This window comes from Populus nigra, chromosome 11 (genome assembly GCF_951802175.1).
Source record: "Populus nigra chromosome 11, ddPopNigr1.1, whole genome shotgun sequence".
Lineage (NCBI taxonomy): Eukaryota > Viridiplantae > Streptophyta > Magnoliopsida > Malpighiales > Salicaceae > Populus > Populus nigra.
Genome location: NC_084862.1, coordinates 12,043,219 through 12,069,093, shown reverse-complemented (window position 1 = coordinate 12,069,093; position 25,875 = coordinate 12,043,219). Strand labels below are relative to the sequence as shown.

The 25,875-nt window shown below is 31.2% G+C and overlaps 1 protein-coding gene and 1 pseudogene across 2 annotated transcripts; one reads left to right on the top strand and one right to left on the bottom strand.

Moving 5' to 3' along the window:
• The first annotated feature begins 11,436 nt into the window (after positions 1-11,436).
• Positions 11,437-16,905, top strand: LOC133706247 (V-type proton ATPase subunit E-like). 2 transcript variants are annotated; one of them, XM_062131740.1, is made up of 7 exons: positions 11,437-11,668; positions 11,755-11,855; positions 12,283-12,439; positions 12,941-13,137; positions 13,433-13,532; positions 14,813-14,903; positions 16,623-16,905. In XM_062131740.1, the coding sequence occupies exons 1-7, from the start codon at positions 11,567-11,569 to the stop codon at positions 16,712-16,714; spliced, it is 840 nt and encodes a 279-aa protein (XP_061987724.1). In that variant the 5' UTR covers positions 11,437-11,566; the 3' UTR covers positions 16,715-16,905. The 2 variants fall into 2 exon arrangements, with proteins under 2 accessions (XP_061987724.1, XP_061987725.1); XM_062131741.1 differs by lacking the exon at positions 14,813-14,903 and having other exon boundaries at positions 11,441-11,668.
• Positions 16,906-17,880: 975 nt separating this feature from the next.
• LOC133668102 (germin-like protein subfamily 1 member 20) lies at positions 17,881-19,259 on the bottom strand (annotated as a pseudogene).
• Positions 19,260-25,875: the final 6,616 nt, after the last annotated feature.

Sequence of the window (25,875 nt, the reverse complement as noted above, 5' to 3'; positions counted from 1 at the left end):
TTATAAGTATGGTGTTACTTAGATAAGATGATTAATATGATCATGTTAATAATTTATAATGAGCTAATAACGATAAATCATCTGATTGGAACCTCCTTTATGTGTGGTTTCCAGTTGAGTAATAAAAGGAGTTTATATTATATTTATTTGAAATACCATTAGTTAATCCTTTAATCTTGACATCTGTTTTATCATTGTTTAATCCTTACATCAATATTACATCTCAAAGTTCTCTTCAATATCAAAATCATTTTATTATTTGTAATTTATATAATTTACCTCTCTGTGGTTCGACCCCGGTCTTGCCGAGTTATTTATTACTCTAACACTCTTGCACTTGGGATAAAACATCAACTCTTTGATCGTGTCACTGTGGAGTTTCATGATTATCTTTTTAATGCATATGCCAATCAGGGTCAATAACAATCAAGTTTAATAAAGAAACCAAAGGTTATTAGTAATAGTATTGTTAATAATAATGATAATAGTAGTACAATTATTTGTAAAAATGTATCCTTGCATATCTTTCATGAACATTATATCTTATTTTCAAACTATATCTTTTTTATTCATGTTTTAAACAACCCAATTATATCTAAATCGTGCGTTTATAAAAATTTATTTCCTGCAATCATTCATGAAATTAAAATTATATATATATATATATATGAATGTTCCAATCACCTCTTTGTCATGTGAACGTCTTTTTTTTTTCTTGGGATGCAGACAACATCTCCCCCATTAACATTTCTGGTATGTCCTAAAAAACAATGCAGTTTTCCATCCTCTCTGACATGCCATGGAAAGTTGTGCAGTTTCGTTATTATCTTTTTGGTGCACATGCCAATCATGGTCAATCATTCTTCAAATTAAAATTATAAAATAAAAAAAGAGTAATCATTGAACAAGTTCCATCAACCACTTTGTCATGTGAGCGTGTTTTTTTCTTGGGATGCAGACAACATTTACCCCACTAACATATCTGGCATGTCCTAAAAAACTGTGCAAGTTTCCATCCTCTTTGACATGTAATCAAGAGCTGTGCGGTTTCATGATTATCTTTTTGTTGCACATGTCAATCAAGGTCAATAACAATCAAGGTTAATAAAGAAACCAAAGGTCATTAGTAATATTATTGTTAATAATAATGATAATAGTAGTAAAATTATTAGTAACAATGTATCCTTGCATATCTTTCATGGATATTATATCTTATTTTCAAACTAAATCTTTTTTATTAATATTTTAAGAAGCCATTTATATCTAAATCATGCTTTTATAGAAATTTATGTTCTGCAATCATTCATCAAATTAAAATTATAAGAAAAGGAGTAATCATTCGTCAAGTTCCAGCAACCTCTTTGTCACATAAGCGTTTTTTTTTTCTTGGGATGCAGACATCTACCCCACTAACATTTCTGGCATGTCCTAAAAAATTATGCAGGTTTCCATCCTCTCTGACATGTCATGGAAAGCTGTGCGATTTCGTGATTATCTTTTTGGTGCACATGCCAATCATGGTCAATCATTCATCAAAAAAACATTATAAAATAAAAAAATGGAGTAATCATTCATCAAGTTCTAGTAACCTCTCTGTCATGTGAGTGCGTTTGTTTTTTTTTCATGGGAAGCAGACAACATCTCCCCCACTAACTTTTCTGGAATATCCTAAAAGCCTTTATAGTTTTCAATTCTCTCTGACATGTCATCGAGAGTTGTGCGGTTTCATGATATCTTTTTGGTGCACATTCCAATCAAAGTCAATAACAATCAAGGATAATAAAGAAACCAAAGATCATTAGCAATATTACAATTAATAATAATGATAATAGTAGGACAGTTATTACTAATAATGTATCCTTGCATATCTTTCATAGACATTATATCTTATTTTCAAACTAAATCTCTTTGATTCATATTTTAAACAAGCCATTTATATCTAAATCATACATTTATAAAGATTCATTTCTTGCATTCATTCATCAAATTCAAATTATAAAATAAAAATAGGAATAATCATTCATCAAGTTCTGGTAACCTCTCTGTCAAGTGAACGCATTTGTTATTTTTCCTGGGATGCAAACACCATCTCCCCCACTATCTTTTCTAGCAGGTTTTAAAACGTTGTTCTGTTTTTCATCCTCTCTAACATGTCATTGAGAGTTGTGCTGTTTCATGATTATCTTTTTGGTGTGCATGCCAATGAAGGGCAATAACAATCAAGGTTAATAAACAAACCAAATGTCCTTTGTATTATTACTGTTAATAATAATATACTAGTAGTATTATTATTATTAACAATGTTTCCTTGCATATGTTTCATGGACAATATATCTTATTTTCAATCTAAATCTCTTTGATTCATATTTTTAACAATTTGTTTACATCTAAATCGTGCATTTATATATAAAAAAAATTCCTACAATCATTCATCAAATTAAAATTAGAAAATAAAAAATGGGAGTAATCATTCATCAAGTTCTAGTAACCTCTATGTCATGTGAGCATGTTTGTTTTTTTCCTGGGATGGAGACAACATCTCCCTCACTAACATTTCTGGCATGTACTAAAAAACTAGGCAATTTTCCATCCTCTTTACATGTAATCAAGAGCTGTGCGGTTTCATGATTATCTTTTTGTTGCACATGCCAATCAAGGTCAATAACAATCAAGGATAATAAAGAAACCAAAGGTCATTAGTAATATTACAGTTAATAATAATGATAATAGTAGGACAGGTATTACTAACAATGTATCCTTGCATTTTTTTCATGGATATTATATCTTATTTTCAAACTAAATCTCTTTGATTCATATTTTAAACAAGCCATTTATATCTAAATCATGCATTTATAAAGATGTATTTCCTGCATTCATTCATCAAATTCAAATTATAAAATAAAAATAGGAATAATCATTCATCAAGTTCTAGTAACCTTTCTGTCAAGTGAGCGCGTTTGTTATTTTTCCTAGGATACATACACTGTCTACCACACTAATTTTTCTAGCATGTTCTAAAAATTTGTTCCGTTTTCCATCCTCTCTGACATGTCATTAAGAGTTGTGTTGTTTCATGATTATCTTTTTGGTGCACATGCCAATCAAAGTCAATAACAATCAAGGTTAATAAAAAAACAAAGGTCATTAGTAATATTATTGTTAATAATAATATAATAGTATTATTATCATTAGTGACAATGTTTCCTTACATATGTTTGATGGACAATATATCTTATTTTCAATCTAAATCACTTTGATTCATTTTTTAAACAAGCCATTTATATCTAAATCGTCCATTTATTAAATTTTATTTCTCGTAATTATTCATCAAATTTAAATTATAAGATAAAAAAAGAAGTAATCATTCATCAAGTTCCATTAACCTCTTTGTCTTGTGAGCGTGTTTTTTTTTTCTTAGGATGCTAGCAACATTTCCCTCATTACCATTTCTAGCATGTCCTAAAAAACTGTGTAGTTTTCCATCCTCTCTGACATGTCATGGAAAGTTTTGCGGTTTCACAATTATTTCTTTGGTGCACATGCCAATCAAGTTCAATCATTCATCAAATTAAAATTATAAAATAAAAATAAAGGTGTAATCATTTAATAAGTTCCAGTATCCTCTCTGTCATGTAAGCTTGTTTTTTTTTCTTGGGATGCAGACAACATCTCCCCACTATCATATCTGGCATGTCCTAAAAACTGTGTAGTTTTTCATCCTCTCTAACATATCATGGAAAGTTGTGTGGTTTCATGATTATCTTTCAGGTGCATACGCCAATCAATGTCAATAACAATCAAGGATAATAAAGAAATCAAAGGTCATTAGTAATATTATTGTTAATAATAATGATAATAAGTGTACTATTATTATTAAGAATGTTTCCTTGCATATGTTTTATGGACAATATATCTAATTTTCAAAGTAAATATTTTTTATTAATATTTTAAATAAGTCATTTATATCTAAATCGTGCATTTATAGAAATTTATGTCCTGCAATCATTCACCAAATAAGAATTATAAAAAAAGGAGTAATCATTTATTAAGTTCCAACAACCTCTTTGTCATGTGAGCATGTTTGTTTTTTTTCTTGGGATGTAGACAACATCTCCCCTACTAACATTTCTGGCATCTCCTAAAAAACTGTGCAGTTTTCCATCTGCTTTGACATGTCATGGAAAACTATGCGGTTGGATGATTATCTTTTTGGTGCACATGTCAATCAAGGTCAAACATTCATCAAATTAAAATTACAAAATAGAAAAAGGAGTAATCTTTCATCAAGTTCATGTAACCTCTCTGTCATGTGAGCGTGTTTGTTTGTTTTTTCTTAGGATGTGGACAACATCCCCCCTACAAACATTTCTGGCATGTCCTAAAAAACTGTATAGTTTTCCATCCTCTCTGACATGTCATGGAAAGTTGTGCGGTTTCATTATTATCTTTTTGGTGCACATGCTAATCAAGGTCAATAACAATCAAGGTTAATAAAAAAACCAAAGATCATTAGTAATATTATTGTTAATAATAAAGATAATAGTAGCACAATTATTATTAACATTATATCCTTGCATATCTTTCATGGACATTATATCTTATGTTCAAACTAAATCTCTTTGATTCATATATTTAACAAGCCATTTATATCTAAATCGTGTTTTTACAAAAATTTATTTCTTGAAATCATTTATCAAATTTAAATTATAAAATAAATAAAAAAGAAGTAATCATTCATCGAGTTCTAGTAACCTCTATGTCATGTGATGTTTGTTGTTTTTTTCTTGGGATATGGACAACCACCCCCCCTAACTTTTCTGGCATGTCCTTAAAAACTATGTTGTTTTCCATCCTCTAACATGTGATTGAAAGCTATGCAGTTTTATGATTATTTTTTTAGTGCACATGCAAATCAAAGTCAATAACAATCAAGGTTAATAAAAAAACCAAAGGTCATTAGTAATATTATTGTTAGTAATGATGATAATAGTAGTATTATTATTATTATTATTATTATTAACAATGTATCCTTGCATATCTTTCATGTACATTATATCTTATTTGCAAACTAAATATCTTTGATTCATATTCTAAACAAGTCATTTGAATCTAAATTGTGCATTTATAAAAAATTATTTCCTACAATCATTCATCAAATTCAAATTATAAAATGAAAAAAAAGAGTTATCATTCATCAAGTGGTATTAAAGTAGGTCAGCATTTAGATCAATAGCAAATCATGAATAGAATTGTGGAGCATTTGGTGACAATCATCTCTATGACAATGATCAGGGGATGCAAGCTATTTGAAATCAGCTAAATCATCATTAGAGATAGTAGCTTTATAGGGACAAATGCAAATTGGGTTGGGTGACACCAATATCGAAGTCAATGACCTTACAACCAGGCTTAAAGCATTAGTGTTGCACGCAGACACGAACTAGGAAATAACAGAGGCATGTGCCTGGAATGACGCCAGCAACAAACCTATCCTTGAACTAGTTCATGCAAATCCTCATGGCTAGTATGACAATGGTATTCTTCTAATAAAGAAGATCGAGGTAAGGTTTCTAGAAATAATACGTATGATCAAGATTATCGTATGAAGGTTGAAATTTCTTGTTTTGATGGTGATTTAGTAGTAGAGGATTTTCTTGATTGGTTAGTTGAATGCGATCGATTTTATAAGCATACAAGAGTTTCATATTCGAGGATAATAAAAACTACATGGTTTAAATTGAAGCATGAGACCTTAGTCTGATGAGATAGGCTATTGGAAACTAGGAGGCAATAAGGTAGAAGGCCTATTAAGACTTGGGAGCAGATGAAGCAGTTGTTGAGAGGTAGATTTTTGCCTCTTGATTTAAAAGACCTCTTCCTTAAGTATCAAAGATGTTTCTAAGATTCTCAAAACTTGTATGAATATAAAACAAAATTTTTGCTCTTAGCCGAGTGAAATAATCCACATGAAACTTGTCGCATGTCGAAGCCAAAATACACATATTATTGAAAATTGTAGTTCCTACCTAGAAATTAAAGGAAACTAAGGATCCTAAAAAAAGTAAGCATTAGTTCTAGAGATTCAGGTAAGAGGTTGACTATGCTTAAGATAAGAACGATGTCACTCATAAAGCATCATATTTTATGAAAGGTTATCTTTACTATATGTTAACTTAAATTTATCTTTTTTATTGTAATCAATTATTCTAATTAATTGTTTTATTATTTTTTATTATTTCTAATTTTATAAAAGTTTGACATTAGTCTTCAAATACATTAAGATGTAGACATAAATTCCTAAAAGGAATCTTCATCAAAATTGCTAAAAAATAAACATAACTAGCATTTGATTTTCACATATGAACATCAATCGTTTTAAAAACGAACGTGTCAACTAATCCATTTTTAAGACGTGGTTCATATGAATAATAAAAATTGAATTGGAATTTATCCTATTCACTATGATGAATTGCAAAACAAACTCGAAAATCATTATTATTATTCTATGAGCTTTAATAAAACCATATTGACACAACCCAAGTTATCAATTCGTATACTTGGAAAATACAAGGAAGCATTTGTTATAATTTTTCTTTTGCATTTTGTTTTTGTACTATTTTATAAGAATGTCACTATCAATAATAAAAAAAAATTGGACTTTCACAAAAATAAAAAAATATGTACAAAATTTAAACATATAAATAGCAAGAAAATATTTATTTTGGTTGAAATTGGGCTTGAGCTGGAAAAACACCAAAAAATGTTTTAAAAAAATACCACTGGGCCACTTGGCGCACGTGCACCCACACGCTGGCTATTTCACCAATCTTAGAATTACGCCCACGTGCCTTCACTCACCATTTATAACCTGCAAAGGGAGTGAATTAATTTGGCCAAATCAAGACACCAGCTCCTTTTCTTCTCCTGTTGTCAGGGCTTCTTTTTCTTTTTCTTTTTTGTCTCTGGGTGTTTCTTCTCTTGTCAGTTAGGTTGTCGTCGACATAGTTGGGTTGGGTTTGATTGGTTAAGTTTTAAGAAGTGGGGTCTACTGGATTGTTCGCGTGAAGGAGGACCTGCCTACTGGTTTCGACAGTGGATCCTAAAGTTTGTGAGAGGGCGGCTTTCATGGTGATTGATAGCTGTAGAATGCATATGGTGGCTCAGGGCTGTGGGATTTGGAAATTATTCTTCAACTTTAAATTTCTTTCACTCCAAATTAAATTAAATTAAGCTATTTTTTCAATTGAGACCTTTACTATGACCAAAAAAAACTCTCAAGCTCAATTTGTTTTTATTTGTGTTACTCTATTATTATTGATCTAATTTCAAACCTCAACTATTTTTATATTTTTTTTTACACACAAGAATTAAATAAAAAATGAAGAAAATAACTAACACTACTTAAAAGATGTTTTTCTATTTTTTTTTCAAAGTATATACAAAAATAAAAATAAAAAATTAAATTACAACAAAACTGATAAGCAATAAGTTGCTTGATAAGTAAAGGGATTAAAACCTGCCATCAGAGATAGAATTGGGCTCCAAAGAAGGGTTGCTGCCACAGAGCCTTGACTTACACCAATTACACCAGTTGAGAAGGCTAAGCAGCCATAAATAAACAATTAATCCAAACAAGCTAATGTTGGCTCTAGTTATGATAAATAACCTGAAAAGAAGGTAATTATCATGTCAAGCCACCTTTAATAAAGTGTTATCGATGCAATTAGAAAGGGTATAAATCCAAAGTATGTCCTCAGATGAGGCTAGTTAGTAGGTCATCGGAACCCTCAAAATATAATTCTGACTTTACTTATAACAAATAAAATAAATTCGGAATGTGATTTTGAAAACAAGATTGAACCCATGGGAAATTTTGTTTAATCTTCCTATAAAATATTGAAATTAAAAAATAACTAGAGATTTGAATAAAAAATTAAAGAAACAATATTCTGAAAATAAAAATAATAAATTGATATGTCATTAACTCAGTTTAAAAATCCAGATATTCATTCCTATAAATTTTCATTCCTATAAATTTGTTGATCATTAAGGTCATGCTCTCTTGATATGTTAACTTTTTTTATTGATGAAATAGAAGAGTGTAAAGTTGTTTTTATATTACTAGAATAACATTGTTGGGCACTTGCACTTATTGAGAGAGTCATTAGAGACCTAAAAGTATTACAATCCTTATGGTAAGAAGATCAATTACTCTTCTTTATTCTGGAGTTTCATCAGTTATGAACAACATTTTTGATGAATAACAAAAAGGAATAAACTAGATTTTTTGTTGAGATTCCCACATGCAACTTCATTAATGAAGTCATAAAAAACTTTAAACATATTAGGCTTTTCTTAGTTAAGTACTACGTTGGCGACTAACCTTAAAAACAAGTTCCTTGTCATGATAGGGATCTTTTCATGCTTAAGTTAACAAATATAATATAGGAATGTGTATGTAAAAAAATGTATGTAATGAATAATGTAAGTATGTTTGAGTGAGCTTGAGTTAACATACATGAGCTTGAATGGCTTGTCTTCAAGCCTTATAGATACCAGAGGAACATAGCTTTTCTTATAGGAAGATTATAAAGTTGATGGGGAATATCTGGTTTTCTATAAAGTTGACTACTTGATTGGCATGCCAGACTTACGTGGATAGATTGATGCTTGAAAGTAAATCATTATCGGTAAGAGTGGCAGGCCAGGAAAGGCAAAGAAAGTTGGTGCAAAGTTAGATATAGATTGGAAAGGTTAGCCTAAAAAGTTAATAAGAGATTGTTTATTAATGAGAGAAGGTGGTATGCTGTGATGGATGGTGCCTGCTTCTAGAGGAAAATATTTTAAAACATGCGCAAACAAGAAAGGGTGAAAAGGGGGGAGGGGGAGGGGGAGAGAGAGAGAGAGAGTCTAGCTCAACTGCTGCTAAGGTGACAGTCTAGATCAGGCTGTCAAGATGGCAGCAACCCCTTTCTAGCTAGCCAGACCCAGCCTAGCTGTTGCAGATAACCCCAGTCTGGGCCGAAAAGGCTCTGCCAGGGGCTGCTGCATGCTACCCCGATCTGGGCTGCATCATTATCAATTAACACAAACATAATAATATGGTGAAAAACTTATTCGTTTGCATACAATGAGACAGTCAAATTTTAATCACCCCATGCATCGCCACACATTTCAAAATAATATAAGTAGAAGAAGTCACAAAGTTAGAGAAAAAGAAAATGAAAAAATAATCACCCCAGTCGACTGGGCTCTCTTTATAAGGGTCTTTGATTTTTTTATGTTTTAAATTAAATTCATTTAAATTAATTGATTTACAATATATTTACAGAATTATTTTTTAAAATATAGTTCACCTTTTTTATATAATATTAGCTATTGCTCTTTGTTATAGCCTTTCATGATTCTTTTTTAATTATTTTTTAAAAAAATATTTATTTTAGTAAATGCATGCATCAGCTTTTGAGATTTAAATTAAAACTTTTTTTTATCCTAGAAAACATGCTCATGACATATTTTTATTTTTATTTTTGTATAAATGTTTTTTTATCCAACCGCAATACATGTACAAAATATCCTAAACTTAATCTCAATTTAAATCCATTCTTTAATCCAATTTAAATGAGTGAAGTGTGTGTTCCTATAAGGCTTTGCTCGCAAGAAATTAACAAAATACTAAAGATATGTTAAATCATTATAGTTATACTCGTAAAATATTATTTGATATAATAGTATTTTATGTTTTTTTAGATTTTTTTTAATTTTATTTTTTAATATTAGTTTTTTTTTAATTATGCTTTATAATCTTTTCTGATTTCTTTTTGTTGGGTTATATTACAATCTCATGAATTTAATTTTTTTATCCTTCTATTTCAATTGTTAATATTGGATCCGTTGAAAGTGAGCTTTACAAATTTTTTCGATTTGGTATATGAATTTGTTTCAGTCTCATGAATCAAGTCGCAGGTTTAAATTTTCTTTTCTTTTACTGCCTTTTCTAATTAATTTTTTTTTTAATTTCATCCTTCAATATTAAGTTGGTTAGAAATTGAGTTTCATAATTTTTTTTATTTTCTTTCTATAAAGTTATCATAATCTCATGACCTAAATTTTAGCAGGTTAATCCTTGAGTTGACTCTATTGATTTTTGTTTTTTTAATTGAATTTTGTATTTTTTTTTTCAATTTACTTTATATGGAGTTATCTTGATGATTTTGGTAGGTTAACTCGGGTTGACTCAATTTATTTTTTTAAATCCTTTTGTAATTGAATTTTTCTTTCAATTTCACCCTCCAACAACTCAATCTTCTTCCTTTTTATTTATTTTTTCTTCAATTTCATCCTTCAATATTAGATTTTTTTTCAATTTACTTTATATAGAGTTATCTTGATCTCATGACTTTAATTTTTTTACTCAATTTTAATTTTTAATAGTGGATGTGTTGGAAATAGAGTTTTATATTATTTTTTATTTTCTTTTTATAAGGTCATCATATTCTCATGATCGATATCACGAGCTTAACAAGTTAGCCCGAGTTGACTTGAGTTGTTTTTTTATTTTTTTTATTTATTTTATCCTTCAACATTAGATTAGTTGAAAATTGAGTTTCATGATTTTTTTTTCTATGGAGTTTTTTCTAATCTTATGATCAAGGTTGGCTCAAATAGTTTTTATTGTTCATTTTTTAATTTGATGTTTTTTTTTCAATTTCATTCTTGAACATTAAGTTAATTAGGAATTGACCTTCATAATTTATTTAGATTTATTTTTTATAAGTTTATTATGATCTTATAACTTAGATCACGGATTTGATAGGTTAACTCAAATCGATCTAATATATTACTAGCTTAATATTTTTAAAAAATAATATTTATCAAATATATCACCATATTAATATTAAAAAAATATCATGTAATATATATTATGTTTTAAATCCATGATTATTTTTTTTTATTATAAAACACGTTGATAATTTGACTCATGGTATGGTGCAGGCTAATGATCTAATTTAATATTAAATAAGGTGAAAGTGGATTTAATAAAATTTAGTTGATTTGATAGGGCAATTGATTATCTCGATTATTTTTATAAAATTCCAAATGAGATTATTATAATTATTTTTTGTTCTCAAAATAATATAACTTGAAATAATATTAAATCAAAGCCATTTTTAAATTTATCCACCCAACCTTTGTTAGTGCTTGAACTTCGCTAATTTAATAACTTTGTACTATATACTCCTGTTACCTTCCAAACAGAGAGAAAAATTGTAAACATGCATACATAAATAAATAAATAAATAATAAATTGAAAAAAAATATACAAGGGGACTGCTTCGTGAAAACGTGAATAATCACTGACCAGCCTAACGTGCTGTCTAGTAGTACAAGTATATCATCCGTTATATATATATATATATATATATATATATATATATATATATAATATATATAGACACACACACGCTCTTGCATCTTCTTCTGGTAGAAATTATTGAATCGCAAAGCTGTCCAAACCATTTGGATCTTCTCTTCTCGTGTGATTTTTCCACCAAAGTCATCCGAAATGAACGACGCAGATGTCTCCAAGCAGATCCAGCAGATGGTCCGATTCATCCGCCAAGAAGCAGAGGAAAAGGCCAACGAGATCTTAGTTTCTGCTGAAGAAGTAATTCTTCCCTCTTTGCTTGTTTTTGCTGAATTGCTTGATGGGTTTTTCAGTTTTGATCTTATTGAGAAAATGTTTTCTTCAAGGAATTCAATATTGAGAAGTTACAACTGGTTGAGGCTGAGAAGAAGAAGATCAGGCAAGAGTATGAGCGTAAAGAGAAGCAAGTTCAAGTTCGTAAGAAGATGTAATTCTCTCCCATTTTTTATTGGTTAACTTTTTGGTAATTATGTTGTTTATTGATTGGTGGGGCTGTGTTGTGCTGTTAAATTTGATTGCTTGTAGTTGTTATCTTGTGAACAGTTAAGTGAAGTGATGCTAATCATGGAATTTGTTAGTGTTGAAATTGAATCTTATTATTTTTGTTTTGTTATGTTTCAAGCACTTTATTTATTTATTTATTTATGCAGGGAAATTATAAAAATATGGTCCGGTTTGAAACTGTGTAGGATAGGATAGATTACTAGTTTGATTTTATTGAAAGGAGATCAGGATTGGATTTTGAAATAATTTTACGTTGATTTGTGTAGGTAGAGAATGGGATTATTTTACTCAGTTCTGATCAGGAGTGGTTGTGATGAAGTGACGTTTGTTTTGTTGGTTTTTATGGGCAGTGAGTATTCGATGCAGCTTAATGCTTCTCGGATCAAAGTGCTTCAAGCTCAAGATGATGTGGTTAATTCCATGAAAGATGTAGCGGGAACGGATCTTCTGAATGTCAGCCAACATCACCATCGGTACAAGCATCTTCTCAAAGATCTCATTGTTCAGGTCAGTATTGAATAACCAGCATGCCCATTTGCTTTTCAGTTGCTTTTAACTTGAAGAAAATTGTGGAATTGCTTTGCCACGTGTAGTTCATGAAGTTGTGGTTGATGGGGCTTTTTCACTTGTGTTCGTCTGTATCTGTATAAACTCTTGATACATGCACATGATGCCTACATTTCAGTTGTTAGATACATGCACTTGATGTTCCCTACTGAGCATTTTTGTTTTTTTTTTGATAAAATGAAGTGAATTTTAATCTACTAACACTCTGATGATGGCTTGAGCTTTGAGGGAATCATCTGATGAAACTTTTTAACTTGCAGATACATTTTAGGGGATGATTGGTTGTTTGTAAATTAGATGAAGAAATGAAAAATTGTATTACCAGGGAATGCTCAGAAATGACCATTATGATTTCATATTTAACAGGAATGCGGTGTTATATATATGAATAAAGTATTGTGCTCATAATCTGGATATTCTTTCTTCATTTTTTTTTTCCAGAGTTTACTCAGATTGAAGGAGCCTGCTGTCTTGCTACGTTGCCGGAAAGATGACCATCATTTGGTGGAGTCTGTCCTGCATTCAGCAAAGGAAGAATATGCTGAGAAAGCAAATGTTTATCCCCCAGAAGTCATTGTAGACCACGATGTCTATCTTCCACCTGCTCCTAGCCATCATAATGCTCATGGTCCTTTCTGGTAAATTGTTCATGAAAATCCAAGAAACTAACCTGAGTGCATATACTTATTCATTAATCAATAGCTGTTTGTGTGGGGCTTCTGTGGGTCTTATCAAGTGTGTGTTGTAGTTTGTTCTTATTGTGGTCGCCATAGTAAATTTATACCCGCTGTTGATTTCCAAAATTTTCTAGTTGCATAATTCACGTTGCTAATTGTATCATATAACTTAGGGTTTCCAAATTGCGTAATATGTAACCAATGAGTGTAAGGTTTCAAATGACTTATCTTAAAAAGTCACTCTTTTGTTGTGAAGCTCTGGAGGTGTGGTGTTGGCATCTCGAGATGGGAAGATTGTGTTTGAAAATTCTCTTGATGCGCGGTTGGACGTTGTATTTCGTAAAAAACTTCCTGAGGTATGTTCAATAAATTATCGTTATTGATGTTACTATTTTTTTCCTAACCTCTCCATACACTCTAATTCCTTAATAGGATACTCATATCAATAGAATGAATGAAAGAGAATTGAATTTGTTCTTAGAAAAGGAACAATCATGAATGATTATGAAGTGCCCAATTATTATTATTTTGAAAAAAGGGGTTGTGAGGTAGCCTACAAAAAGTGGAACAACATTTTAGATTTTTTAGGCTGTTTATTTTAGAAAGAAACACAGGGTCTAATTTTAATATTTTAGTTTCCCTATGTTTTCTATTTTCATTAGGACTTCTTATTTTATTACACCCTCCGCGGACATCAACTTTAAGGTATTATTATTGAATTAAAAAATTTACTGTGTTTGTGTTGTTTGGTGATCTTGTTGGTGGATATACATCTTCTAAATCACCACTACACTAAATAATCATTAAGAGTAAGAATAATGTTAGTTCTTAGATTTTTGTTAACTCATTCTAATTGAGTATTTTTTCTTATTATTGTTTTAGCACATTGAAATTTATAACTAATCTTCAAAAAGACGTTTAGTCCCAACTTGAATAAATTTTAGTTTTGGTTGAAACACATGGGATAATGTGAAGAGGATGGGGGCTTTCTAATGTAGTTAGGCGTGCTATAATAAGTGATTCTAAGCAGTCAGGTGCAAGTTTGCCACAACTAGATAAGGATTTGTCCCAAACATATTACATAGATGGCCTGACAAATATATTTATAGATTAGAGAAACAGATCCAAGCCCAAGAGGAGGTCTGGTTGCGCCAGACCAAAATAATGACTAAAAAAGGCTATAACTTTTGATTTGACAGTTGGAATCGCTACTTTGGTCATCGAATATTTAGATTTTACAAATCTCGCCCTAGAGCTCTGGTTTTGATAGTTTCTGTGTGATTTTCCTTGTTATTTTTAGATTTCATGCTTCTTTCCTTTATAATTTTGGATTTTTATTTTGTTCCTAGGTGAGGTTGGGTTTTTGACCTATTTAAGGCTTCGTAAACCTCCTAAAGAGAGGGCTTGAGGATTGATATTATAGAGAAAATAAAACCTCTAAACTTGGGGCTCACATTTGCAGCTCATTTTGCTTATTAAAATTCTCGTGTTCTTTCTTTGTTTGTTGTTGTTTTTAGCTTCTGCCTGTATCAGTTGATATCAAAGCCCAACAATCCTAGGTTTATTTGTTGTGTGTTGCAATCCCATAGAAGAGAATTTATTTGTTGTGTGCGCTAACAAACCATGGTGGGAAAAGGTCGTGGAGCAGAGTGTGGCCAAGAAGGGGATGGGGAGCTCCCTCATTGACAAGGGAACATCCAGAAGCTCGCTATCGAAGACATTCAAAGGTAGATCACATAATTAACTAGTAGGTAGTTAATAGTAGTCTCGACAACTTACTGTGAAGCTTGGTTAGAGATAAGCTAAAACAGTGAGATAAGACATTGTCATAGGTGAAGTTTGCTTATAATAGATCTTGAAATCAGACCACCTAACTAAGTCCCTTTAAGATTGTCTATACGTAGAATCCTTCTGGAGTACTCGAGTTAATTCACATACCTCGCATCGGATGTATGAGCATCCAAGCTACTAACATGGTAGATTACTTATTTGGCATTCACAGTAGGTCAAGCAGACAATTAGTGACAACAATGCCATGTATAAGGCCCTTGCTAATACTCATCATAAGAGAGTAGTGTTTGAAGTTGGTGATTTGGTATGAGCAATCCTTACACGTGACAGGTTTCTAGTGTGAGAATAACAAGCCTAAGGAAAGGAAGATAGGTCATTATGAGGTGTTGTAAAAGATAAATGATAATGCCTAAAGATTCATCTTCCTCATCCTCTGAAAACTTCTCATGTCTTTAATGTAGCACTTGACTTCTTATTTAGAGGAGAAACAAAACTTGAGGATGAATTCCCTCCAACCTAGGGAGAATGATGTAGTTGGACTTGCGATAACAGATGATTCTAAGTAGTTAAGTGCAGGTTTATCATAGCTAGATGAGGATCTACCCTAAATAAATTACATGGATGGCCTAGCAGATACATTTATGGACCAGTGCGACAAATCTAAGCCCAAGAGGTGGTCTGGTTGTGTCAAATCAGAATAACAGCTTAAAATCTCACCTCGGGGCCTCAGTTTTAGTAGTTTTTGTGATTTCCTTGTTATTTTTGGATTTCGTGCTTTTTTTCTTTGTAATTGTGGATTTTTATTTTGTTTCATAGTTGAGATAGGATTTCTGGTCTATTTAAGGCTTTGTAAAACTCTTAAAGTGGACTTGAGGATTGTTATTCTAGAGAAAATAAAACTTGCGAGCTTGGGATTCACATGTGCAACCCCTTTCGCTCATTAAAATTCCCATGTTTTTTTTTGTTTATTACTGTCTTTAGCTTCCACCTGCATCACTTTTCTTACTTTTTTCTTTTTTGGCCATCAATCAATAGTCCTGCAAAGAGGATAAGGACAGTTTGCTTGGATCTGAAATGCTAGCAGGTTATTTTTTACTGAAGAAAGAGTGCAGAAATGATTTTTAGATGAAACTTGCAGCACGGGCATCTGCTATTTGACTTTAAACTTCCTTTTCTAATCCTCTAGTATGAGTTCTGTGTAAGAGGTGGAAGTTCCTTTAAAGACGTAATTATTTAGTATAATTTATGGGTCTAAGTTGTTCACTAGTCTGACTAACTTCTTATGATTTTCCTTTTTTTCTCAACTTTCTTTATCAGTTTTATGCAGGTATCTCTTTAAGAATTAGAGATTCTTTAACAAAACCTCCCTCATTCTTATTTCCATACATGCTATTGCAAACAGAGTTCTGTGAGAAGTTATATCAGTATTTTTCCCATTATATGACCTTTTTTTGTCTGCAAATTGCTGAAAATTTTAGTGCTACCTTGGAAAGGCCATATCGAATGGCCTGCATCAGTGTAACTTGACATCTCAGGAAAGCTTTGTGATTGCGTATGTTGTTTAGCTACTCATTTGTATAACATGCATGACATTGCAGCTTTGCTAAGTATTGTTGAATTTGTTACCCTAATGCTGTCATGGCTTCTTATTGCAGATCCGCAAGCTGCTAGTTGGTCAGGTTGTATAATGGAATGGCGTGGCCTATGCATGATGGATGGTTTGTATTGTTGTTTGGTGCCTGGATAATTTATGTCCAATAGTTGAAGATCAAGAGATTATCATCAATTCTTTGGTTGTTTATTTTAAATTTCCTGTTTGCGAAATACCTTTATTTCTGAAATTAGTGAAGCTGGTACCTGGTTTAGTGCTTGTATCCTCCAAGACACCTCAAGGCACTCGTTTTCAACAATAAATAAAATATCAAGTGTTTTGATCAAGTCATACCGTTATAATCCTTCTCCCTCGCTGTGCCAAACCTTCCTGTTCCCTAGTGTAACTTTTACCTGTTGAGCATCTGTTGTGCGGCGGCCCTTCCACTTGATGGAACTAGAGGAGCGCGGAAGGGAAAAGACATGAACCTATCAAGTTCATACTTGAATCCTATCTGGGTGCCTTTATATGTCTGTTCAATTCTTACAGAGACTTCTGAGATAGGATTTTATGCACCCTCTGAGAAGATTTGAATCCTTGCCAACGATTGCGGTTATCTTTGGCATGAAAAGACTATTGTAATTGTTGCAATGGGGGGTGAGCGAGTGAGTTAGGACTAATTCAGATAAGAGAGAAGTAAAGGCAAATCTTTTGTTGAAAAAAGCTGGCAACGATTTTGAACAGAATTCTTCCTTGTACAACTCAATCTAGTAGAAATATTAATAGCCTAGATATTAATATTCATCGTCCAACAAAGAAGATCTTGGTATCAACGAACTTAGATGGCAACCATTCTTTTCTAAAATGTATTATCCAAATTTAGTTTTGCTACAATAAAAATCTACGATTATTCAGCACAAATTAATACAATTTCAATTCTATCTGTAAATAAACCTCTATGGATTACTAGAATAATAAATTTTCAATCTACTAACATTTAATTTATTATTTTAAGGTAAGACAACCAATCCATAACACTATCCAAAGCTTGGTAATTATTGTTGTTGTTGTTGAAAATGATCCAGACAATGTTGTCTCCTTGAGAGGAAAACAAAAGGAGGGAGAAGAAGATAAATTCTTAAAAAAACAACTTTTATGTATTACCAAACCGAGCATAAAGACAAGTGCGCACCATCCTCTTCATTTAGGTTAATAACTATGATAAAGGTAATAACGACGGGAACATGCCAAACATAACCTGAAATGGCAGCGCTACACCTTAACGTCGGCTCCATGAACGTGTTCTTCTGATTGTTGTCCCACTAGTATTGGTTCTGAAGATAGTTCACTCCCTTCTCGTCCAATTGGAGCGAGAACATCAGGATTAATGGGTGGATCTGATCCAAAGACTGCATTTGCAATTGTAATTACACCAGGGTTCTGACTGTTTAAACTTGCAAAGGCAACTGCGTTGGTTTTTCCCACATTGAGTTGAAAGTGAGTGTCGGGTGGGCATAGGCCGCCATACGGTGCATAATCAATGCGAATAAAGGATATGCCGAGAGTGTTGAGTCCTGGAATTTCATCGACATTGAGTAGATCGAGTGACATTTGACCCAACTGGATTGGAAGTGTTTCGTGGAATGTTGAGTCCAGGAAAGAAGAAATCCATTTCAGTGACAAGCTTTGGGTCCTTGCAGAATTTCCCATTCACGAACACAGCATGAGGATGAGATTTCATTAAGAAATCAGTAACAGAGAATGAAAGTATCAGAAAATAAAGGCATATTAAGTATATCCAGGGCGCATGACATTTCCCTCAAGGACTAATATTGCTATAATTCTGGTGTGATTTTTCATGCGACTGTTAACGAAATAAAACAAACTCTTTAAAAGCATATACCACCATCGGTTTCATTGATGGCTACGCATAAGTCCCGAAGAGGACTAAGGTCAGAGGCCTAAAGGCAAGTGAAGTGGACCAAAGCCAAGAGGACAAAAACTAGTACGAACTTGAGCCCCTCCAACAGATACTGCAACGATTTTTCTTTGGTGAGGGGTGAGATATCTTGCATGGATGCATGCAAGGCTATATTTATATATAGACTGGAGTCATTGTAATAATAAACAATGGAGTCATCTTGAACTCAATATATTGTTTTTCACAGTTGAAATATAATAAACATTATCAATAAATTGATGACAACCATCTTCTATTCGAATCAGAATCATACCTTTTCTTTTAATGAAAACCTTTGAATAATCTATAAATATTTCATTAAATTCCATGAATTTGTTTTTATCTCCACACATATAGTTGTAGGCTCAATTATCAAAATACCACATGTTTTCTTTGGTCTTCAATTGCTCATAATAAATTAGTAATAGGATGGCTTCTTGCTACTCTTCTATTTCAAAATTGGCATTCTATTCAGCCTCTTTAGTTGGATTTCAGTAATCCCTAGCACAATGACCTGTTTTTTTAACCATTATAACACTTAATTTTTTATTTGTCAAACTTAAGTCTCAAATTGCTACTACTTGAGGATCCGACAATCCATTTGGCTCCATTTGGCTCCATCCGGTCTACGGGATGATATATTAAGACAATTTCGACTTCCTTTTCCAAATCTGTCTCTTTCTTCTCTTTCTCTGCCTTGCCCACGACCTTTGTACCCTTGGCTGGATCCTGGGATGTCATGTTTCTCTTGTAGAGAAAACTTAGAGCTTGTAGGTTCCCATGGTTAACTCAATGGTCACATTCTCCCAACATTGAGATTCCTGTATTGAGATTACTATAGAGTTGAACATTTTAGGCATTGATCTCAGGATATTTTCTACTACACATATTTCTTTCAATATAAACAATGATGAATCATTGTCAGTGCTTGTTGATACTTTTTTTATGCCTTTTGCATAGCTTTCTTTTGGATAGGTGTCAACACAACTCGTTCAGCAAATTCATCAAAACCTATTTTAACTATCTCTCATACATCTTAAGCTCCTAACCAAGCTTTTGCCTGGACACTTCATATTTTATAATTGTTCTTTGTCAAACAAGGACCTTGAAGGGAGGAATTTGAGTTGGCCATTACATATATACTATCAAATTTAGCCACAAATAATCAAATCTGGTTGCTCTATGGTCTATACCACTTGTAGAAAGAAGATTAGTGTTGAAACTTATTCTGGATAGTAATGGCGAAGTGCAAAACTAAAGAACAAAAAGAAATTGAAATGAAGGTATACTTTATTAAAATAATTTCTCTGAATTTGTCTCTGCTATCCTCTGGTTTTTGTAACTCTAATTACAAGTCTATTTATAGGTTTAAATTCCTAGAAAAATAAGAAATTGAACTGAATAAGAAATTTATTCTAACTAGGAAATTAATTACGCCGCCGACTAAATCTGGAAGTCCGGATGGCTCTGAATGCAAGAAATCTTAGTTTAACTTTATTTTCAACAAAAATTGCTTTTGAAGATAGTTCACAACACTCTTGTCCACTTGGAAGGCCTTGGTGAGAACATCAGGATTAATTGGCTGTTGTGATCCAAAGACTGCGTTTGCAATGGTAATTACACCAAGATTTTAACTGCTTAAACCGGCAAACGCAACTGCTTTGGTTTTTCCCACATTGAATTGGAAGTGAATGAGTCCAACTGGGAAAACAAAAACATCTCCAGGGTTTAAGACTTTCGTGATCAGGTGATTCTCCGGGTTGGATGTGACAAAACCAACATAAAGACTTCCTTCCAGGACGAAAAGGATTTCCGTGGCATGTGGGTGAGTGTGGAGTGGGTTTAGGCCACCATATAGTGCATAATCGATGCGAGCCAAAGATATGCCAAGAGTACTGTTGAGTCCTGGAATTTGAACAACGTTGACAGGATAAGAATGTTATTAACAATCTTCAGAAGCAATTATGGCGGACAACAATTAGGAGAGTGCCTACTGATATATACAAGCTTGTATCTCAGGTTCGAGCTTTCATTATGGGACTCCGCCAAGGGCCTGCTATGCCGAAAGCGAGAGCCAATCCCTCTCTTTTCGTTTTACGTTCCCATGTCGCTGTGCCGAAGGGAAGATCAATCTGTTCTTCCTAGAGCAACTTTTATCTGTTGAGCGACAGCTCTTCCACCCGGCACTGTCAAATCACTTGGTCTGACTTTCATTTAACAGAAACTAAAATAAAAATAGATAAACAGACTAGGAAAAATTTAGAGAGTGGAACTAGTTCCTACCGGGTTTAATGCTAACTGCTGCTCAATCTTAGTGCTTGTTCTGCTGATATGAAGTTTGTGCTCGTTTTGAGATGAGCCAATCATGTGGCTGATTGCTCAACGAGCAAAGCTATCTCATGGAGTCATGTAGCATCACAGATTTAGTCGCTTGGCCTTAGTTCTTTCCTCCTTTTTTTCCCTGTATTTTCTATTTCTGGATGGCATGCGCTCTTCATGGCCCTCAAAGTTTAACTTTCTATGCTTTCTTCTGTAAATTGTGTGAACAAGAAATAAATTGAGTTTAAATCAGACTCACCCCAGTAAAGAGGAGATCATTTAAGAAAAAGGGAGTGTAGTCCAATGCTTAACGTTATTCCTTCTGAACTCTAAGAAAAGAAACTCCTTTTTCTTTCTGAGAAGCAGAAAGCATAACAACGTCTAATAAAAGCGAAATAAAATAAAAGATAAATCTGCAAAACACAGATATAAAAAATCACCAGAGATTGAGAACCAAAACTGATGCATAGAAGGAGGTACTATCAAAAATCATTGCGGAATCTAATGGAAGGACTCAAAGAAAATAATTATCCATTACGAACTTGAGTCCTTTCATTAGATCCTACACTGATTTTTCTCTTCTTTGGTGAGGGGTGAGATATCTTGCATGGATCGATGCAAGGCTATTTATTGACTGGAGTCATTGAAATAGTCTATGTTATGTTAGCTCTAGTTGAGGCTGACGACGACTTTGCCCAAGTCTTCAATGTTTGCTTTATTGTTCATATCTGTAACGAAAGCCATTGACGAAACACTTCGTTAGCTACGCAGAAAAGATTCAAAACATTTGAGAATATCCATCCTGTGCCCATATTTTCTTCAACATAATATAAGTTAACCAGGAATGGGCGCTGATAATGCCTCGCCACACAACTGCATTAAAGAAATCGGTGAAAATATGAGAGTTGGTAGGTGACAATGACGAAATATTTAATGGGAAACAAGTATATTAATGGTGAATCGTTCATTGAAGTAGTCTGCATTATTCCCTATCTCTACAAGGAACCCAAGTCTACAATGGCTATCTTCTTCTCCGTTTTTATCATTTTATTTTGTCTCAAATGATGAACCATTCTTCAGCAACTACACACTTTTATTATCTTTGTTATATATTTCCATGCTTACATTATTTGGTCATTTTCCCATTTCTTACAAGTTATCTGACATGTTTTCTTCTAATTTTTTCATTATTTGGTCAACTAGCTATATATATATATATATATATATATATGGGGCAAACAATTATTTTAAACCTATAAAAGGCACTATGAGAATAAGAATAAAATATTTTAAATTTTAATACCAAAATAAATTGAGGTCTCTTCTTCCTACTAAAAATAAATAAATAAACCCACATGTACATTTTAAATTTATATTTTTCACAATTATTTTAAACCTATATAAGGCACTATGAGAATAAGAATAAAATATTTTAAATTTTAATACCTAAATAAATTGAGGTCTCTTCTTCCTACTAAAAATAAATAAATAAACCCACATGTACATTTGAAATTTATAATTTTTCTCTTGGAAATTTGTGCTAATTGGTATGTGAATGTGGTCCGCGTATTATTATATATCCAAGATTTGAATTTTAAAAAAGATTGCAAGAAAATATTAAAAAACAATATTCAAGCAGGGACTTAGTCTCCATGTAAAAAACTAATTCAAAGATATTATTACTTTTAATGTTTAAAAACTATATATTTATATGGAGTTGACTTTCGAGAATTTTTATTTTTTCCTCGAAGAGTCAAGATAAACTAATGGCTATAAACTAAGTTGGTTCTTTAAAAAATTCGACAGTCTCTAAACAGTCCTCCAATGTTTTTAAAAGTTGGTAAGAAATAGGAAATATGGATTGGAATATTAGAATGCGGGGTAGTTGGGGTTGAAATATTTTTTTGATAAATATATTATTTTTAATAATTTGATTGCATTTAAGAAATATGTTAGAATACTATTATTATTATTTTTATTGTTATAAAAAAATTGAAACATTTATTTAATCTAGAAAATAAAGTTTCTTTTTTGCACGATATAACGAGGTAATTTTGAAAATTAATTTTTATTTAGTTTTGTAGAAAAAAAGAAATACTAGACAAAAATTAATGATTTAAATTTTAGAGTAAAAAATATATTTACAAAGATCAAATTATCTCTTCTTATTTATGTATTTGTTTATTTTATTTTATAATTTCATGATTTTTTTTATCAATAACATTATGTTTTGAATACGAATTTAAATAAATTAAACTAAAAATACATGACAATTTAATTTTTTAAAATTTACAAGAAAAAATATATTTTTTTAGATAAAATTTCATTTTTTCACTCATTTATTTATTTTTATTTTTGTGGAAAAAATGTTTTTATCAAAAGCCTGGTTTTTCGTATAAAAATTTATAATGATATGCAAGTCGATTTTCAACAAAGAAATAAAATTTTATGCAAATCTAAATAAACATTAAAATAATAATTAATTCAATATAAAAAATTAATAATAAAATATATTTTTTATTAAATATTTATGCTGTTTTACAATATTATGGATATTAGTTTCATATATAACTATATAAGAAAAAAACAAATTTTAAATCTAATCATAACAATTTCTAAACTCATTTATAAATATCATTATTGAATAATTTTTTAAACATGATCATAAGTATTTGTTTAAAGAAAATTTTATTTTAAGATATAAAGATTTTATTAAAAACAAATAGAATATGAGGCAAAGAGAGACCATACAAGTATGGGCCTACACTACCAAGATCAAAAACATTAATAAGCATTTTTAGGAAACAAATGATATATTGTATATCTAGGTAAATACTAGATAAATAATGTAATGTTCACTATAATAAATTCTAGTCCTAAGAGATGGTCAAAAAATTGAGTTTTTGGGATATTTTGACCCAAAGAACCTTAAATTTCAATTTTTTTATCTAAAAACATCTTATTAAAATACTTAAAAATCCATTAAAACTCCTAAAACACTCACTAATGAATTTAAAAACTAAAAAACAAACTGAATAAAAAAAAATATTTATGAATTGTGATTACTAGCATGATTAGAGATCAAAACCATCAAATGAATACCTTTATTTTCAAGATGAACCTATCAACATTAAGTTTGGTGTTTTTAATCGTGAGAATATAATCGACTAATAACTTTTTTCTTATCATTTATAGTTAGTTTTCTTTCCTCTCTTAATATTTCAAAATTAAAAAATAAAAAAAATAAAATTTACAATCAAAATATAAATATCTAAAACTAAAAAAAATAAAAAGACAAATTATATTTTTAGAGATAATTACAAAAAAAATCTTTTATAATTTGATGATGTTTTCACTTACTTGTTGTATTTGGAGATATTACACTTTACATCATAGGTTTTATATGTTAAATAGAAGTTTACATCCTCAACCTTTTTATCAAAAAAAAGTTAAAAAGATGTATGAATTTTTACAAGTTTTTCATTATATTCAATTAATGACTAAAAAACCCCTAAAACCTCAAAATAATGAAATTGTCATCCATTTTACCGATGCTATAAATTAAAAAAATATTATTACCTACATTCAATTTAATTACAAAAATGCAATCAAAACATGTTTATAACAAGATTGCTTCCTCTTCCTTAACCATTTGGTGTAAACCTATAAATGCAAATGAATTAACTATGATAGAAGAATGAGGTTTTTAATGATGTTTCATGAATACTAGATGAATTAAAGAAAATAAAAGATGACATAGGAACAATTTGGATCAAAAATCACAATATAAATGCCACCTTTACAAGTATTGAGTTGTTGTTGATAGGTATTTTAGTATGTGTAATGTTATTGTTCCTAACTATGATCTTTCTCGTGTTCAACAAATGAAACATATGTATTCTTTTTTTTACAAAATGCAAGAAACATTAATATATTATATAGAAAAAGCATGCACATCAAGGCAATAAATATCCAAATTTTAAGCATGTCATTACATCCACATTAATCTATGATATTCAAGCTCTTATTGCTTTAAAAACAAACAAAAAAACAAGCACATAAAACAAACACATGTGATTTCATGGCCAAATTGATCTCAATGCATGGTATTTGGATAAACTATTAAGAAGGGAAAATATCAACACCAATCTACAATTTAAAACAAAAATCATTGTTTAATAATTGCATAATTTATAAACTAATTAGACTAACTTAAATATTGTGAAGGACCAACATGTGTTCGTGTGTGTGTGTGGAGGATGAATCGATCCTATTTTTATCACCTCTTGAACCTCTGTTAGCCAATCTTCCACCTCTGTTAGGCCCTCTTCCACCTCTAGCAACCCCTCTTCCCACTCTAGCAATTACTCTTCCACTAGATTTCATAGCAACCTCAGCTCTTTCCTTTTTGAAATTATCACTTTCAGCTCTCTAATCATCATTCAATCCTTTAATTTGTTCACTATTATCTCTTTGGCAGATCTCTAAATTATGGTCGTATTGCTTACAAATATTGAACATAATTGTGGTTGCCTCTTTTTCTTACATTGGAATGTTGATCTTCTCCTAGTTCTCTTCGTCTATTTTTTATCAGTCTTCTAACACTCCTTTTAAGGTTTGGAGGTAAAACAATGAAATCCCTTTCTTTAAGATCTAAATCAACTTCTGATAATTGGTGAACAACCTCCTTGTCTGTTTTCCTAAAAAGTTTCTCCATTATATAAATCTTTTATGTCAATCCTCTTATTATGCATACAAGAAACTACATACATGCATGGAATTCCAATCATCATTCATTCCCTACATGAAAAAAAAAATTTTCTCCAAATCAACACATAATATGGATTGGCTCTTGAGGGCTTGATAATCATTTGAATTTGATGGTATCATTCTTAAATTTCTAGGCTTCTCAACATACTTATCCTGTAATTTTCTAATGTGTCGTGTGCTATTTGTTTCCCAACTTACATTCTGAGCAAATCTATAATGGAATCTAGATATTAGTTTCAAATGAGTTTTCTCTAGTAACATACAATTG

Coding starts and splice junctions, on each gene's coding strand:
- LOC133706247 (XM_062131740.1), top strand. CDS start 11,567: ATGAACGACGCAGATGTCTCCAAGCAGATCCAGCAGATGGTCCGATTC. Junction 12,440..12,940: donor TCAAAGATCTCATTGTTCAG/GTCAGTATTGAA, acceptor TTTTTTTTCCAG/AGTTTACTCAGATTGAAGGA. Junction 14,904..16,622: donor GCTATCGAAGACATTCAAAG/GTAGATCACATA, acceptor TTCTTATTGCAG/ATCCGCAAGCTGCTAGTTGG.